Here is a 17,206-nt window from a genome sequence, read left to right on the forward strand (position 1 = left end):
TTAAAAATAAAAAGAATGAATTGTCAGGATCAAAGCTATAAAACTTGAACAACGTGAATCTATCTTTGACTGGTGCTCTGGTCTGTGTCCCCCCCAAATTCATATGTTAAACTTCTGACCCCTGAAGTGATAGAATTAAGAGGGGCTTTAGGGGTGCTTAGGTCATGAGGGTGGGGCCCTTGTGAATGGGATCAGTGCTTTTCTAAGAGAGACCCCCACAGAGCTCCCTAGCCCCTTCCGTCATGTGAAGTTACAGCAAAAAGACAGCCTTCTATCCGCCAGGAAGCTTGATCTCACCAGTACCAAAGCTGGTACTTTTGGTCTCCATTGCTGTGAGACACAAATTTTTGTTGTTTACAAGCTACCCAGGTTATGGTATTTTGTTACAGCAGCTGAAATGAACTAACATACCTGTGTTAATACTTGTGCGTCTTCCTCGAGCATGCTAGGTTTAAATAGGTGATGGTGACAATCCGGAGTTGGTGATTAAATCTGGGAAGTCTGAGAAAACAAGTTTTCACTATTGACTGAAGAGCCTAAAGGAGGAAGGAGTCCAGTGAAACGAGGAAGAGACTATAAGGGGTGAGGTGGAAGGGCTTCATGTTTAAAGGCCCTTATAAGGATGGAGTAGAAGGCAGGTGAGGTGGGGGAGTGAGAAAAATGAAGGAGTACCCCATTGGAAATTGCAGTGTATTTTGTGGTGAAGAGGTCTAAGAGGTCCAGGCTGTAACTGTCGTGGAAGAGAGAGTTAGGTTTCTGGAGTCAAGGAGGGGGAGGACCTGTGTTGATAAAGACCCTAAAACCAGATGGCAAATACATAACGTATGTTTTTTTCCCACCTCAGTGACATCATGGTGCTTTCCCCCCACTGACTCTGGAGGTGGCCCCAGCATCTTTCTCAGTACAGGGTTCCAGGCAGTCAGTAGCAATCAGTGAAAGTTGCCTCCTGTCTCTGCATCAGACAGGGCTAGAAGGGGCTGTGACTCTAGGCCAAGGGTGTGTGGAGCTGAGATCAGGGCAGTCAGTAAGAGGTGAAGTCCTGGAACTGGAGTCGAGTCCTGAAGCCTAGAGGTTGTAACTAACCCCAGAGAAGCGTGCAGTCTTGGAGGAGGAAGTGGGCCGGCCAGTGGATGGACAGTTCTCATGGAGTCTGTATCTGAGGAAGTCTAGTCACGTTCTCCCATGCTCTAGGCTGTCATGTAGTGCTGGCAGCACCTGGGTCAGAGCTGTGAGGTGAGATTGAACCAAGTGGCCCTGTAGCCTGGGAGGCTGGGGATGGGATCTGGAAGTCAAGAGACAGTAACAGTTGAGTACAGGTCATTGGCACTGGCCATTCATGAAGAAGAGCCAAACAGTAGAAGTGTCTTTTTTCTCAAGTGAGGCTATGGTTTCTCCTTTATCTCTGATCTGGAAGTCTCCTATTAGTATCATTTGCCAAAACTGAATTGTAAGCACCTTGGGGATGTCTGTCATCTTTGGGTCTCCAGTAAAGCTTAGTTTTGAGCCCATGTAACAGTTGTAAATCCTGTGTCGTAGGCTTTCAGATCTTAAAATCTTCTATCACTTTAGCTAACTGTAGCCTAGATGACCTACAGAGAAATTGAAAGGAAAGAAGGTGAAGAGCAGAGGAGATGCAATGTATGAGTCGAACTTGGAGAGGCAGTCCTTTGGGGCTTGTCTAGGACAGGGTGTGATTCTGTAGCATTAGGCGTACTCCGTTCAGTCTCTACTTCGGCTTTCTTTCACGTGTATTCATCTCATTATAAGAACTTAAATGTTTCCTTTAAATTTGCCTAGGTAATTTTAATTTGGAATATTGATACCACCTAGGCTTTTGAGTTCTTTGAAAATGTTAAAACGTTAAACCATTGCTCTTTGTCTTTCATTCTAAACTATTGCCTGATCTTTGAGGGCCTATTCTTATGACTTCATTCCTGGTGCTGACTCAGGCACTTCAGACTTCCTCGGTAAACTAAATGTTTCCCTAAAATGTTTCATTTATTGTGATCTGGGACATGGTAGTTTTTAAAAAAAAAACAAAATTGCATAAAGTAACCAAATGGAAGGGCATTTTGTTTGATTACACATGCTAATGTATGTACACATGGCTAATTATTATTTATATTATTATTATTACATGTATATAATGTCTGAAGGCTTCCTATCAAACACTCTACAGTCTGGGCAGAAGGATTGTGGGTGCTGAGTTGTGGAGGTAGAAACTTTCTTTTTTTAACATTTCTTATTGATTTTCTTGGAGTACTTTTATTATATAATTTAATACATATTTGATGAATGTGAAATAGTACCTGAAATATGAGTCATCAGGGTGGTGTAGCCATAGAGCCATGGTGCTCCAGAGGAGGAGAGTTGTGTTCAACTAGAGGGGACAAAGAAAGGCTTCAGGAAGAGGTGAGATTTTATACTAGCTCTCACGTATGAGGAAAGCATGGACAAGCAGAGATGCAGGGAAATCTAGATAGGGAGAACGGTGAGAGAAAAATGCATGAAGGTCGGGAGGGGCCAGTAATAGAAGCCACAGCAGGTCCCCTGGCTGGGGTGTGGCGGCTGGAGGAGAGCAGCTGCATTGTGAGAAAGGTCCCTGTGGAAATTCAAAATGGAGTGATCAGGCTAACATCCTCTGAACCTCCTAGTCAATCTCCATATCCCTACAAGTAGGACAACCGCCTGTAACATATTCTTGCAAAACAAACAAACAGACAAACCAAAAAACAAACAAAAAAACCTAACTGGACCTTGAGAGCTAAATAGCATTTGATGGAAAACCTGGGAATCCAGGGAGCATTTGAATGATTCCGTGAGGACACACTCAGCCAAATGCAGAATGTAAGAAATTCTACAGGACAAAGGAACAAATTTCTTCAGTAAATACATGGCATGAAAAAAAAGGAGAGGGCATTTTTATAGATTTAAAGAGGCTTAAAAGACCTATCAACCAAATCAAGGTGTGAACCTAAATCTAGCAAACCATCTATATAAAGAAATTTTTTGAGTGAATCTGGGAAAATGAAATACAGACTGGGTATTAGATAAGGAATTATTCATGTTTTGGGTGTAAAAATGGTTCTCTCACTCTGTCTATATATATATAATTTTATCTGTTAGAGTTACAGCCTGAAGTATTTACAGTAGAAATGATAAAAGGTCTGTAATTTGCTTTCAAGTATTCCAGCAAAAACAAGAAAGAAACAAAAAACAAAAAGCAAGAGTTGGAGAGCAGTGGGAGAGAAGAAACAAGAATAGCAGAAACTTGATGACCTTTAAGGCTGAGGGATGAGTCCACAGGTGTCCATTTTACTCTTCTACATGCCTTTGACCGTGTTTGAAATTTTCCATAAGAAAATGTGTTAAGGCCAGCCTGAGGATTTTGGACTTTATTGTGCACCAGGAAACTTGTGCAGGGTTTTGGGCCAGTGTAGGGGGGGTGGGGGGAGGGCATGGGAGAGGTTATAAGTGACCTGGAAAGGTGACCCTGGTAACTGAGTGTGACATGGTGGGGTGGGGAGGAGGACTCGAAATGGGAGCCCATTGAAGGTCTTGATTAAGATGGTGGCCGTGAGAATGGAAACTTTTTTGAGAACAGAAAGAGGAAATAATGGCAAAAGAGGAACTCCGGTGGGTTGGCAGTACAGACGTGAAGCAGGTGCATGAGCAGGGAGAATCCCCTCTTCTTCAGTCAGTGGCAGTTTTTGTCCTTAAGCCATGTGCTGGGTACTGTGACACGAGGAGAGGGGGAAGGGGTCTCTGACGAGGTGGAACTGACCCAGGTCTTTGTAACTAGCCGCAGTGGAAAGCAGTGGGCAAACAAAGAGATCTCAGGTTCTTTTTGTCTATGTTTTTGTTTTTGTCTCTTGCTCTTTTCCTGTGAGGGAATTACTCTTACAGTTTCAATATGAAATTTGTAGATACGATTCATCTTGATCACCTTTCTCTATTTTCATTGGGTAAACAGCGATGATGTTTGTCAGTAGTTCTACTGGAATCATTTACGATATTAGTTAAGACAGAGATAATATTGTTCATCTGTGAAATGGAACACTTCAGAAGAATGCATGTGATGAAATGATAGGGACTGGGGAAACAAAAATTGAACTATAGTAAATTAATGAAGCTTAGATTTAAGTTTATAACTTCTGATTTGTCAATAGCAGAAATATTCAAAATAAACTTCAGATTCAGTAGAAAGTAACAGCTAGAAATTAAAGGGAAATGGTAGTTCTCCAGCCCTCTACAGTCAAAGGTAATTAATACTTCACACACAACACATGAATAAGGTTTGATATAAACGGACCCTCCAGAAAGGAATACACAGAGAACAGTTTCCTGATCACATCTTCTTCTCTTCTTTTTCAAGAAATTACACTACAAACTGCAGCCTATAAGAATGGGTCATTTTCTGTGATTTCTACCCCTCTTTTCTGTCTCAATTTAACGTACCTATTTAGAGAGGGCTGAGCCGAGGTGGGGAGAAAATACGGAAACACAGTGCATATTCTTTTCCTTATTCTGGGGCAAGAAGGTGGGGGGACTTCTGAGACTCCCTACTAGACTTCTATTCAGTCCATCCAAGCTGGCATCTGCTACCCTAGAGTATACAGTCAGAAAGGAGTGAGGTTGGCTTCTGGTTTGGGTCCAATTAAAGTTAGAATTTCTAATTCATGGTAGCTGTTGTAAAAAGCTCTCAGGGAGGAAAGAAAAGGAGAGGAAAATTCCTAGGTAAAAGCAAGTGGGGTGGTTTTTATTTTGCTCAGGGATGCATACCTGAGCTGTTGGGTCACAGGAGGGATGGGGATGGAGGGACACGTGTTTATGGGTCTTATTATGGAAAAGGTTGAACTGTCATCGGCACCTGATGGAAATGAGAGGGGGAGAGGTGGCAGCAGTGTCTCTCACAGCACTGCCTCTCTTATTGCATTATCAGAAAAGAAAGATAACCTGAGAATAGGCATCCATTATCTCTCTCCACAAAGGGATTAGTGTGGGTTGCAAGAAATTAATGGCTTTTGAGTTACCATAGAAATACTAATGAATGTCAGGACCAGAAATGTAAAGCAGGTAAAATTGGCTTTTCTCTGCCGTATTTCTCTCCTTTTCTCTTTTGTTTTGCTATTTTGAGATCTAGATCTGTGTTGCTCTCTTTTTTCTCTGCAGCCAAGATTAGAAATCATACCCTTTGAGAATGTGATTTGTCTTCTTTAGGGAGTGACTCAATTAGTTTATGACCGTCTCCGACGTGTGTCAGCAAAAAGATTGAGAAACATCTCAGAAATGAAAAGCTCTACTAGGGAGGAGAGCTCCCTCATTTTCATGCCTGATGGAGGTATCAGGACATCTCCCAAGGGACACTCCCCTTTTATTAAAGTATGATATTTGTATCTGTTGCAGCTAATCATTGATTAAAGATGGCATGACCAGATGAACTTGTGAAACAGAGGGGAAGAAAAGGGAAGGAAATTAAACCTACTGTATGCTGGGCATTATTCTAGAAGCTGTATTTCTATTCTGATTCAACAAGTACTAAGTACCTACTATGTACCAGGCATTGCAATGTGTGCTGTGATATGAGGATGACAGGACAGACCTTGCCCCTGTCCTCAGTGGTGCTTACAGTCCAGTAGGGAAGACATACTTCTTTAAAAACTTCAAAATTTATTTTGTTTGTTCAGCTATTTAAGTAAATTATTATACTACAGCCTGATAAGAGCCTAGTAAAGAGGAATCATATAGTAAGGATCCCTGATACTCACCTAGGGGTGTGTGTATGTGCGAGTGAGTGGGGTTGGGGGAGTCAGGACGAACTCCCTTTCTGGAAGAGAGGATGACTGAGCAAAGGGTAGGAGTGTGGCAGCTGGTGGAAGTGGTGGGAAGGGGCATTGCACCTGGAGGGAACAGAGTAAGCAGGCTCAGAGGTGAGCGAGAACCGCTATTCAAGCAGAGACCTGAGAAGCGAGCTAGTCGAGTCGCATCCGGAGAACTGGCTACGAGCCAGAAGACTCATGGCCTGGCCTTGAAGACTGGTGGGGGTGTCCGAGAAATAGGAGTTTGTGAGCAGCGTACTTCATGCTCTCTTCTTTCCATTGGCCCTTCCTGGCTTTGCCAAACTAGAGAAGGATGAGTATTAGGGAGTTAGGTCTCATGGCAGGAGGAACATTCTCTCTCTTGTATTTGGTGCTCAGTAGAATGTAGAAACAAGAAACAAGAAATCCTGGCAAAGCACAGTTGTTTCGTGGGCCAGTGGGGGCATAGTCCCAGTCCTTCCGGTGTTTCTGCTTTCCAAACAGACTTCTGCATGTCACATTGACAGTGAACCCCCAACACCCCCTCCGCAGTATTTACTCTTGCATTCAGAAGTCGACCCTATTAAGTTTTTCAGATGTGAGAGTTTACCCCAATTACATCCTGTTGATTAGATACTGTCTTGGAATTTTACTACTTCTACTGTGTTTAGTTTAAGCCAGAAGGATGTCAACCCCTGGTCTGTTTGGTTTCTGGCATCCGCCTTTCATCTCATTCAGTTCATTCACATTCATGGATTAATACGTTGCTTCTTTTTATTTGTTTTCCTTTCTTTCTAGAGCACAAGCAGGCGTTCCCAAACATCCTGAAGAAGGGTTACCTGGAGATTCGGAAGGACCATGACAGTTACTGGCAAAGCTGTTATGCAGAACTCTCCCCCTACAGCTTATACTTCTACAGCCTCGACAGCAGTGGGAATCAAAACCTCTATGCCACGTACCAGCTGTCCCACTTCCAGAGCATATCTGTTCTAGGCAACCTCGAGGCCAGGCTGGTGGATACTGTTCTGTATGACAACACTCAGCTGCAGCTAAAGGCAGAGTCGCCCTGGGAGGCTTTGGACTGGGGGCAGAAGCTTTGGGAAGGCGTGCACGCTGCCGCACCTGCTTACGTGGGACGGCCAGAGGAGCTGGCCAACTCGCCGGGGCTCGGTCATCACGTCGACTGTCCACAGAATCATTGTTTACAGAAGAAATCCAGCGAGCTGCTCGTGCCATCCCCTGTCTTAGATAGCCCCAGACAGTACCAGAACATCCTCAGATCAGGGATGCTGTACAGGCTGACTGTCCAAAACAACTGGAAGGCGTTTATGTTTGTGCTGAGCAGGGCCTACCTGATGGCTTTTCAGCCTGGGAAGCTGGACGAGGATCCCCTGCTGAGCTACAACGTGGACGTGTGTCTGGCCGTCCAGATGGACAACCTGGACGACTGTGACTCTTGCTTTCAAGTCATTTTCCCCCAAGATGTCCTCCGCCTCCGTGCTGAGACCCGGCAGAGGGCGCAGGAGTGGATGGAGGCTCTGAAAACAGCTGCCAATGCGGCGAGGAGTTCAGAAAAAAACCTGCAAGTCATGCTGAGGACCAAACCCAAGGATCAGATGGGTGGGCACGAGCTCAGGAAGAACAAACGCCAGTCTGTGACCACCAGCTTCCTCAGCATCCTGACAACTTTGTCTTTGGAACGAGGACTCACTGCTCAGAGTTTCAAATGTGCAGGTATGAAACAAATTTTCAGCCTAAAGCTCATTAAAGAACAATTCTGAATCTCACAATTGGAATTCACTTTAAAAAATCCCCTCAAAAGGCCAGTCCTGGCTACCCCTTGTTTAAAAAGCATCTCTCCTTTAAGGAGTTTGCTGTATTAAACCATATGTCCATCTTCATGCCATGCTGGTGAAGTAAGTGGAAGTAGCTCTGATCTGCCCACTGAATCAAAATGACTTGGCTAAAGTATAACCAGGCTAGAATTTAGGCTTTCTGAGTCTGCTGTGATTCCGTTTCCTCTGCCTTCTTAAATAAAGGTCACTGGGAATGTGGATGTCACAGATTGTCTCGTAAGAGACATTCAAGCCCAAAGCTGACTACTAGCATTCCTTAAGGCGAGGAAAATGTCTGTAGTCGGTAACTGTCATTGATCATGACCTTGTCAAATCCTGTAAAGGTAGAATCCAGAAAGTCAGCCTTGACGGAAGATCTGGGGGTGGCTAAGAGCAGGGTGATGATGATTCAGCAGATGACCTCTGAGTCACGATGGACCAGTGCCTCATCCTGGGGAAGTCTGGGGCTGCGGGACCTGCTGTGGAGGGTGAGACACAAGGTGGAGGCCAAGGCCAGTCATCTGTTGGTTCTTAAAACCCTATTACGGCTTCTCTCCCCCACTCACCATTCCTCTCACCTTCCTCCGGACGGTAAACCAGAAAGAAAACAACCCTCGCTAAACCAAGTCTATGTATCTCCTATAAATGAAATCAAGTTATTTCCCTTTCAGTAAACCCCACAATTTGTCACCAGAAATTTACCATGAAGGTAGCTTTAATTGGAAGCCTGATTTGGAAAATTTCAAGTGTATCAGATTTAAGTATGTTGTTTAAAAATGAACAGGAAACTCACTACCAGTCAAGACCAGATTTTCAATTTCGTGCTTGTTCCTGCACTGAAAGCCAAATAGTGGTGGCACAGTGAAGCTTTGAATCTAGGTTAGTTATGATGATCGCCTTTTCTACTGAAAAATAAATTACCCAAAGCGGGGATTGAGTGAATCATCCCTGCTTTGTCTGGAGGGCCTCAGTAACTGGGAAGCAGACGCTTGCAGGGTGAGATGGGAGAGACCAGCAACCCACAGCTGATAAAGAAGCCGTGCTAGGTGAGGGGCACATGTGCGCCGGCATGTGTGACCTTATGTTGTCAGCCAGCTACTTTTGGAAAATGCTTTTGAAATAAGGAGTTGCTGGTTTTAACACGGTTTGAAGAAATTATTGACATTTCAGTGTCTTATTATACTAGTGCATATATTATATTTCAAAGTTCAGCCATTCAACAATAATTTATAAGTGCTTACCCTGTGGACATGCTTGAATTGTGGTATAGTCCTGTGGCTTTAGGCTGCTGAGAGGGGCAGCAAATCTGCTGTGTTATTGGAATCGGGGAGAACAGCTCAGCTTAATTTTCAAGATAGAGACCAGAGTATGAATCAGGAAACTTTCCAGTAAAAGAGGCAAGAAAAGCCTCAGGTGTTACACAAAGATGGTCCCTTTGTCCCCCCCTACTTCATCTTCCTCTCCTGAGTTTGCTTCCTGATGGAGTGTGCCCTGCCCACATTCTGTACCACCTGAGTAGCATTTCTGACACTCAGAGGAAGGAGAAATGCAGGGAGAGGGCACCGTTCAGCAGGTCCACCACAACTGGAAGAGAAATGAAAACAGGAAAAAGACACAGAAAGATGAGTAGAAGAGACAGGGAGAAGGAAGCTAAGTGGAAAAGGATCACGTAACGGCTGGGTTGGAACTTGTGGCAGCTGTTTTCTGGTCCGTGTTTTAGGATGCCGCCCTTTGCTGTGTGAATTGGGTGCTCACTGAGTGGCTGGCTGGAGGATATGTTGGGGATGGGTAGTAATAGGGAACCCAGGAGGCAGGAGTAATGTAGTATAAAACTCCTTTGCTCTGTTCAACTTTCACCTTCATGCTTTGGTTTGGAGTTCTAATGGGGCACAGGTAGATTTCTCATTTGGCGTGGGGAGAAGTCAGTCCTAATTTGTACAGTGTGGCTGATTCTCAAGTAGAAATTTTTAGTTTTACTTCAGTGTCCCCCTTCCATCAGGAACTGCTACACTCAGTTGCTTTGTAGTACACATGGGTTACAAGTGGCTTTCCATTTTCCTTGATTAGCATGTCTAGAATACTGGTTTCCTACCTCAGGTAGGAATACTTCATCTCCTGTAGGGGGCAGAGTCTCAAAAGAAAAATGCCAAAACTTGATAAGCAAACCTCTGAATGTTTTCCAGACTACTTGGGAGGCTGTTCATTATATCAAAGATGGTTATAGCAGATGGAACTTTAAAAATTGATCAATGTTTCTCACAAACACAGTTAATTTAAACCAGCTGTATATTCATTTAGTACTTGTGTCCCCTTACTTTTCATCCTCAAAAACAAGCAGTCAGTGAAAAAGCTGGTTGCATAGCATGTTTGCCTTCCAAACTGTCAAAAAATCCAGTAAATTGTTTTCAGTTCAATCTTTTGGCTTTATCTGTCATTTTAGGGGGAAGCTAATTTGCGGTATTTCACTATTTAAGTGAGCCTCTTTAGACTACAAGTATTTATGTCCACTTAGTCCCTCTGCCTTTAAATTTTTTGATGAATAAACTTTAAAAGTGGAAGATTGCACTGAGAAGCTCTTTATCATGATGTCATTCAGTCGCTATTTGGGGGAGCCACAAATGTTGGCTTTTAAATCTATAAAATAGTGCAGTTGGCCTCATTTCACTAAATTCTTTCTGTAGGTGAAGAATTTTCTATATCCTTTTTTGAAACTTAAAGAGCCTCTGCAGAGAAAATGGACCCTGACCGTCCCCAAATGCCTGAGGTTATGGTTTTAAAAATACACGCTTGTGCCTAACTGTATATTTCTTAACATGTGCTTGAACTTTTTATAGTTGTATTTGGTTATGTGTGGTTTGTTCCATGGCTTCCTCTCCAGCCCATGGCTGCCCTGTGCTAGGAAACCCAGCTACAGTGGTCTTCTTGCTGTTGTGGAACCTGCTTTGGTCATTCATGCCTCCAGGGCCTTTATGTTTGCTGCTGCTTCTTCCGGGGAACATGCCTTTGAAAATTAAGTTCTTGCATTCATTCTACCATTTATTGTGTGCCGAGTTTCTGACCACATGCCTGAAACTCAGGTGCACCTGGACAAATCAGTGCTGTGAGAAAACAAATGTGGTCACTGCCCTCATGGAACTTACAGTCCCCTGAGGAAACACATTCATCAGATACTCACATCACCAATGCCAAATGGCAACTGTGAGCAGAGCTGCGAAAGTGAGGCCCACGGGCTCAGAGAGCTGTCAGAGGTGGTGCCAAGTGGAAGTCTTTGAAATTGCAGACATTCAGTCATTTCTGACCTGCAAAAAAAAAGGGCAGTTTGATAAGGTTGAGCTTCATGTTTGACCCTGAAGTCCCAGAATGTTCCTGAGCAGAGGAGCACATGAGGAAAGTGGTATTTAAGAACAATTAATTTGCTGATGCTTTACTACAGCTTTACAGAAACACATCTGTAGCAGAAAATGAGGACTGCTTCTTTAATGAAGTCACTGGTTGGGATTCAAAATTATGCTTGGCAATGGGGCATCTGTAGTGTTAAAATATGAATGCTAAAACAAATGACTGTGCAGCTTATTAAAATACATATGGGGTATGTACCTGTAAGTGGTTCTAAATGAGGTCATTCACAAAATGCTGTATAAATTTGATTATAAGGCAGTAGCCTGGTTTTCTTCCGGAACTAGACATGTGTACGTATTTATTTCCCCTCAATAGATGCATGGTTTTCTTGACACTAATACATACAGGTATTTTTCCTGTAATTTCCCAACAATCAAGAAACCTGGCAATTGAGTATCATGATAAAAGGGCCCAGGGCCTTGTTTATAGATGCAACAGGAGATGCAAAGCTCATGTCTTGAAGTGTCTTACTGCTTTTTAATCTGGAGGTGAAATTGGACAGCCCACTGTGGGGCAGTGTTCCTGATTCTGAACTGAAATTGAAAACGTTAACAGAAGAGACAGCAAGAAAAACAGTGAGCGGAGGGGATCCCCTCCACCATTTCGCACTGTGGGTTTTTATGGTTTTACTCCTTTGGCTGCTGTTTAACCTCTTGGGACTGCTGTTGGTAATTACATCTCTCCGGCTTTAAGAGCTTTTTGCTTTCCTTTTTTCCCCCCAGCTCTTGGGAGGGGTAAGTCCAAGGGGGGGTGGGGTGGGGTGGAGTTTTGCTGTGAATTCTTCAGCCATTTAGTGCAAATTCCTGTAATTACCGGCATTGTGTCCTCTCTGAATGGCACATAATACAGCAGAAGCCATTCCTAATTGAGACCTTACAGGAGGTACAAATCCTCTCTTTGTTCAGCCTGACAAATTAGTGCCAGAAAGTGGCAGGGTCCGAGTGGGAATCAAAGGCAAGAAACACAAAGATGGAACTTAAGGCTACAGTAATAACCCTCTCTTGTCCTGAAGGGAAAAAAGGAATGACCAATGAAAAATGAAGTTTTTTTTGTTATAAATTCCCTTGACATGACAGCACCTTGGGGCTGCTCTATTTATTTAGCGAAAGTGATTAAACAGTAATACAACAGGGCTGCCGATTGTTTCCCCGGGTGCCCCCACCTCACAGACCCCTGCTGCCTCGGCTAATTGATTGACAATGAACCTCTGATAAAGAAGTATGTTGTTAGGACCTGAGGTGGGGGGAGCCTTTTTTCCTTCTCTTTGTGTGTGTGTGTGTGTGTGTGTGTCTGAGAGTGTGTGTGTGTGTGTGTGTGAGTGTGTGTGATTTCATTTTTGTTTGAGTTGCACTCTAGTTTTTCTTTGCCCCACCCCTTCTTCCCCCTTCTTCTCTCCCCTTGCTTCCCGCGTCCCCCCCGCGTTCCCTTCCCCCCCCCCCCAACAAAAAGCTTTTCAGCAGTTGCTCTCAGCTGACATTCACAAACAGGTAGTGAGGAATTAGGATTGTAGTGCAGGCTTTTGACAAGTTTATCTTTGCAGCACACTTCCTCCTCTCCCCCTGGTCCATTGAAGGCAGAACAGCAGTATGAGAAGAGGGAAAAGGGGAAGGCTGATTGTTGATGCTTTAAGGTCAGACAAGTGTTTTTGCTTTTTGGTTTTGGTTTTGTTTTTTTAGTTTCTCATTTGTGGGAACAGATGTCTGAAGTTAGTCTTTCAACTAAGAAGCTGTGCACTAATAACATTTACATATGTGTGTTTGGGGGGTGTTGTTGAATAAGAAATAAAAATTTGAATTATTTAATCTCCTCTAAGTTTCTGAGAAGCCAGGATTGGTTATTTTAGGATAGGACCTGGCTGTTTGTGGTGTAACTCAGCACCCCAAGATTGCTGTAAATTGTGGGAAGATGACCAAAGGCCTCTAGGCAGATAATTAATAGCCCCTGGTTATATATGCTCAGCTAGCTAAACTGAAAGCTAAATCCCTAATTTAACTCTGTTACAGCTGCAAAAACAAATCATTTCAAGCCCCTATGAAAGCAAAATATATTAAACAAACAGTATCGACCTTGTTAATACCACATGGCATTTCATGTGATAAATGAGGGCGTCTTTCTGGCAAAGGCCTGTTTTATGACATCGTTTAGACATAAAGGATACCTTTACCCTGGTAATACAAGCATCCCTGATAGAAAGTATGGAGTGGTTAATTATTCATTAAATAGCTGCCAGTCTGGAAGTAAGCAATATTTCTGAGTTGGGCATAGTTAGTTACTTATTGGCCTCAGAGTAAATCGTGCAGAATGGCAATTCTTAAGAAAAAGAGAAATTGAATTTGGGAGCTGATTATGCATGTGAGTCTAGGTAAAGAAAGGTCTGTAGGTTTTTAAGTGCCAAAAAGGAAGGTTGTACAACTTATAACTTACGCTCTTGAAAAAGCAAATTCTAGCATAGCCAAAATTCTGTTTTGATCTCCATGTGAAAAATTAGGGGATCCTCTAGTAGCCAAAGTGCCAGATCTCCTGAGGAAATGAGAGACAGAAATAAAAAGAAATTGACTTTCCTTGATATCTCCAATTCCTATCATTACTATTATTTTCAAATTTGTCTCCCACTTATTAGGAATGGTAATACAGTGAAGATTCATTTGACTTAAGGAGTAAGCAGGTAGCCAGTTGGAGGAGAAAACAGTTAAGGAAGACTCAGCTATGGCCCTGAAAACATATAAATAGCTTGGATAAATGAGAATTATTTAGTCCGTCGTTGCCTTCTCACTTTGTATTGTCTCAGGTGTTTTGTTTTTGAGTGTATTTGGTTGCTATCCCAGAGAAGAAATTTCTAGTTAGTTAGTTAGTTTTTGGTACGTGCTGGAGGGCTAAGTTTTATTTCCCCAACCTTGAATATTACCATGGAAGGGTTGCTGATAATAAAATCCTTAAGTGGAGTTTTAGTGGAGGGTTTATTTCAACAAGCATTTATTAAACCCCTCATGTACACCACACACATGCTTTACCAGACACCTCAGGGTCTACAAGTAGGAGTGAGGTGCAGGCTGTCTCTGTCTGTGCAGATGTCTTTGAAGAGACATTTAGAACACTTACCACTCAAGAAGATTATGGGGGGCTGGATGGGACTGGGAGACAAAGGCATCAAGCAGTCATGGCCACTGGTTTGGAGACCCATACATCCATGTCTGAGTTCATGTCAGAGAATCCTTGTAGTGAACTGGAAAGCTAAAGTGCTAAAAGGTGTCTCTCTTCACTCTCCCATTTTAAACTTTGTCCTCCTACTTCCTGTAGAATTAATCTCAGGGGAACATCATCTCAGCTTTTACTACCATCTGTCAAAGATAAAACTTGAATTTCTGTTATGTGCTCATTATATAGTAGGTGCAATGGGAGATACAAGAGAAGCATAAATGTGGCCTGGACCCCCAGGACTTTATAGTCTGGTTGAGGATGCACAGAGGAAAATGAGGGATTGCTAGGCAGTTAAGTCAGATCCATATTTAGTGTTCAGAAAAGCATTTGGCAAAATCCTCAAGACAGAGAAACTTGGGTTATCAAAGATTTTAGTTACATCATGTTGTGAACGGTGAATGATCGGCAGCTTTACCCAAGGATTATTGACTAATGGATTCCTTTCGGCCTAGAACATTGGCAGTAAAGGTACATGATAACAACGAGAAGCAGCATACTTTAGTAATTAAGAGTGAGGACTCTGAAATCAGACTGGCTAAGTTTCTAGATCTGCTACCCACTAACTCTGTGACTTTGGGTAAATGGCAACCTTTCTGTACCTCCATTTTAAAAATCTCAGATGTGAGAAAGTAATCACATCTATCCCATAAATTTGCAGTAAGAATAAAATGGGTTAAAAGAGCTTGGAACAGTGCCTGGCACATAGTAAGTGCTATATAAGGATTAGCTATTTTTATTGTTTGCCCACATAGAACAATAATTACCTGGATAAAGATATCGTAGGCATATTTATCAAATTTGCAGCTATCGCAACACTAGATTGGACAGCTAGTATGTTGAATGACAGAGTTGAGATTCTGAAACACCTAGAGGAGTGGACCAAATAAGGTGATTTTTAGTAGGGATTAACAGATAGTCCTATACTTATATTCAGAAAATTAACTGCAAATATGGAAGGAAGGAGAAACTTGATCTAATAGCAGCTCATGTGGGCATACAAATGAGGCCACGGGGAAGCCGGCATTTGTGCTGTTGTGGCTACACCACGTGCATTCGCAAAACAGGTCCAGAAAGAAGAGAGCGTATCCTCACTGTGGCCAGACCACACCTGCAAGTCTCAGTTATGGATGCTGCTCTGGAGGAACAACCACCACATCTGTTGACTCTTGATAAAGTGAAGGGACTAAAAACCATGCCACACAAATGTAACCTAGAATAGGGAGGACACAAGTCTTGTCTCCACATCATTTGAAGGCTGCCATTTAGAAGAGAGAATAGGCTGACTTTGTGTAATTCCATTGGATCAAAGTAACAGAAATGCGCAGAGTAGAATGGATTTCCCTTATTCTAGAGGGTTTGATGGCCATGGGTGAAAATGAGTAGAGTGGCAAGAGCACTAGCCAGTGAGACCAGACGAATTGAAATTTTGACCTCAAGGCCAGTCACCTAACTGAGCTACGTGCTTCTCCTCTGCAGGGTGAAGAGAATTATTCATTCAGCCCTTCTGCAAATATTTACTGAAGTTCTACTAAGTTCTAAGCACTATGCTTGATGTGTAGTGAGCAAGATAATCCCGTTACGTGTCCTCACAGAACTTAAAAATTGGAAGCCAATTAAATAAGTAACTATAGCAAACGAAGGTCTTTGAGTTTCCTTCGAATACTTCCATCTGTCTGGGGTAGTTTAGAGGGGACGGTCTTTCTCTGTATGGTCCCTTTATCTCTCAGGCTGTGAGTCTTTGAATGTCTATAGAAAATTAGAGAAAATTAGATTAATGTGGTCCTCCTTTTATACCTTTTAATAAGTAATACCTTTTTCCTCTGGGTAAGAGAAGTTAAACCAGTAGAAATATCACTTGACTAAGAAGATAGAAGATGGGAATTTTTTTTTGTTGATTAATGTCTGTCATTGGATAAATTACTTTTTTGCAGTCTAAGTTTCTAGGTCCAGGAAATTCATTTTAAGTAAAAATAAATGTATATTAAGAATGTGAATACACACTGAAATAGTACTATGAGTCTATGGAAGAAGAAGAATGTTATATAATTTGGGTTTTGAACTATTTCACATCCTAAAATTCAGAGAGATTTGATCACTTTATATAAGTAGGCCGTTTGATTTTATAGGATATAAATTTGCTTTTTTGATTTATTCCTGGTATTCTCATCATAGAAGTCACATGTTGGTCTTTGATATGTTTCAGAAGAATAAAATCATTTTGAATTTCAGAAGATAGGGATCTTTTGATAGACCTTCCTGAACTTCATAGGCCATAGCTGTGCTATCTTTTTTTTTTTAAAGCTGTTCATTTCCCCTAGTCTTTGTTGCTATACTTTGGTCTGGAAAGTTCTTGTCCCTTTTTGTAGCTTCCTTTATGGTTAACATTGTTCTCATCGTGTTCATTTCCGGCTAAACTTCTAAAGGAAGTGTTAATATGCTATTGGGCTCTACGTTGCCTTAAAAGTTTCTATTTACTGACCTTTCATTGGGAGGGAAATTGATCTAGGTGTGGTTTTAGGACAGACTGGGGTAGGTTCTCTTAATTTCTGGCTAAGTTCCTTGAAAAACTAAGCTTTTCATGAAGTCCTAAGAGTAAGAGCTACTGGAGAGGTTTTCTAAAATCCATTATACTGCTTAAAAGCAGAAACATACTTAAATGAAAAGCTTGCCATTTAAAAATCTCTAGATAAGGAAATCTGGTGATGTAGTACCAACTTATTTCTTGCATTAATATTTTCACCCAGTCATTCCTTCCTTCATTCATTCAACAGACATGGGCCACATACAGTCCCAGAAATTGAAGTGTGGGGGTAAACTAAAAGTTCATTTTCATTTTAGCCTTAAAAAATATGACTGTATACAGATCTTTATACCTTGAAATACACTAATATAGAAAATGTTTTAATTAAATTATATTAACAAAAAACAACATGAAACTCCTTTACATGTTTCAGATGAAAAGTGGTGCAGACCTGC

The 17,206-nt window shown here is 42.1% G+C and overlaps 1 protein-coding gene across 4 annotated transcripts in view; it reads left to right on the forward strand.

Annotated features, from left to right (window-relative positions):
- The window catches only part of PLEKHM3 (pleckstrin homology domain containing M3), a 198,023-nt gene that overhangs the window by 51,692 nt on the left and 129,125 nt on the right, over positions 1 to 17,206 (forward strand). For all 4 annotated transcript variants that reach the window (XR_009055126.1, XM_057745975.1, XM_057745974.1 and 1 more), the window contains exon 3: positions 6,597 to 7,532. Coding sequence is in view for 3 of the 4 variants with exons in the window: in XM_057745975.1 (XP_057601958.1) it covers positions 6,597 to 7,532 (936 nt within the window). In the remaining variant the exon portion in view is untranslated. The remainder of the gene's footprint in view (positions 1 to 6,596; positions 7,533 to 17,206) is intronic.

This window comes from Hippopotamus amphibius, chromosome 8 (genome assembly GCF_030028045.1).
Source record: "Hippopotamus amphibius kiboko isolate mHipAmp2 chromosome 8, mHipAmp2.hap2, whole genome shotgun sequence".
Taxonomy (NCBI): Eukaryota; Metazoa; Chordata; class Mammalia; order Artiodactyla; family Hippopotamidae; genus Hippopotamus; species Hippopotamus amphibius.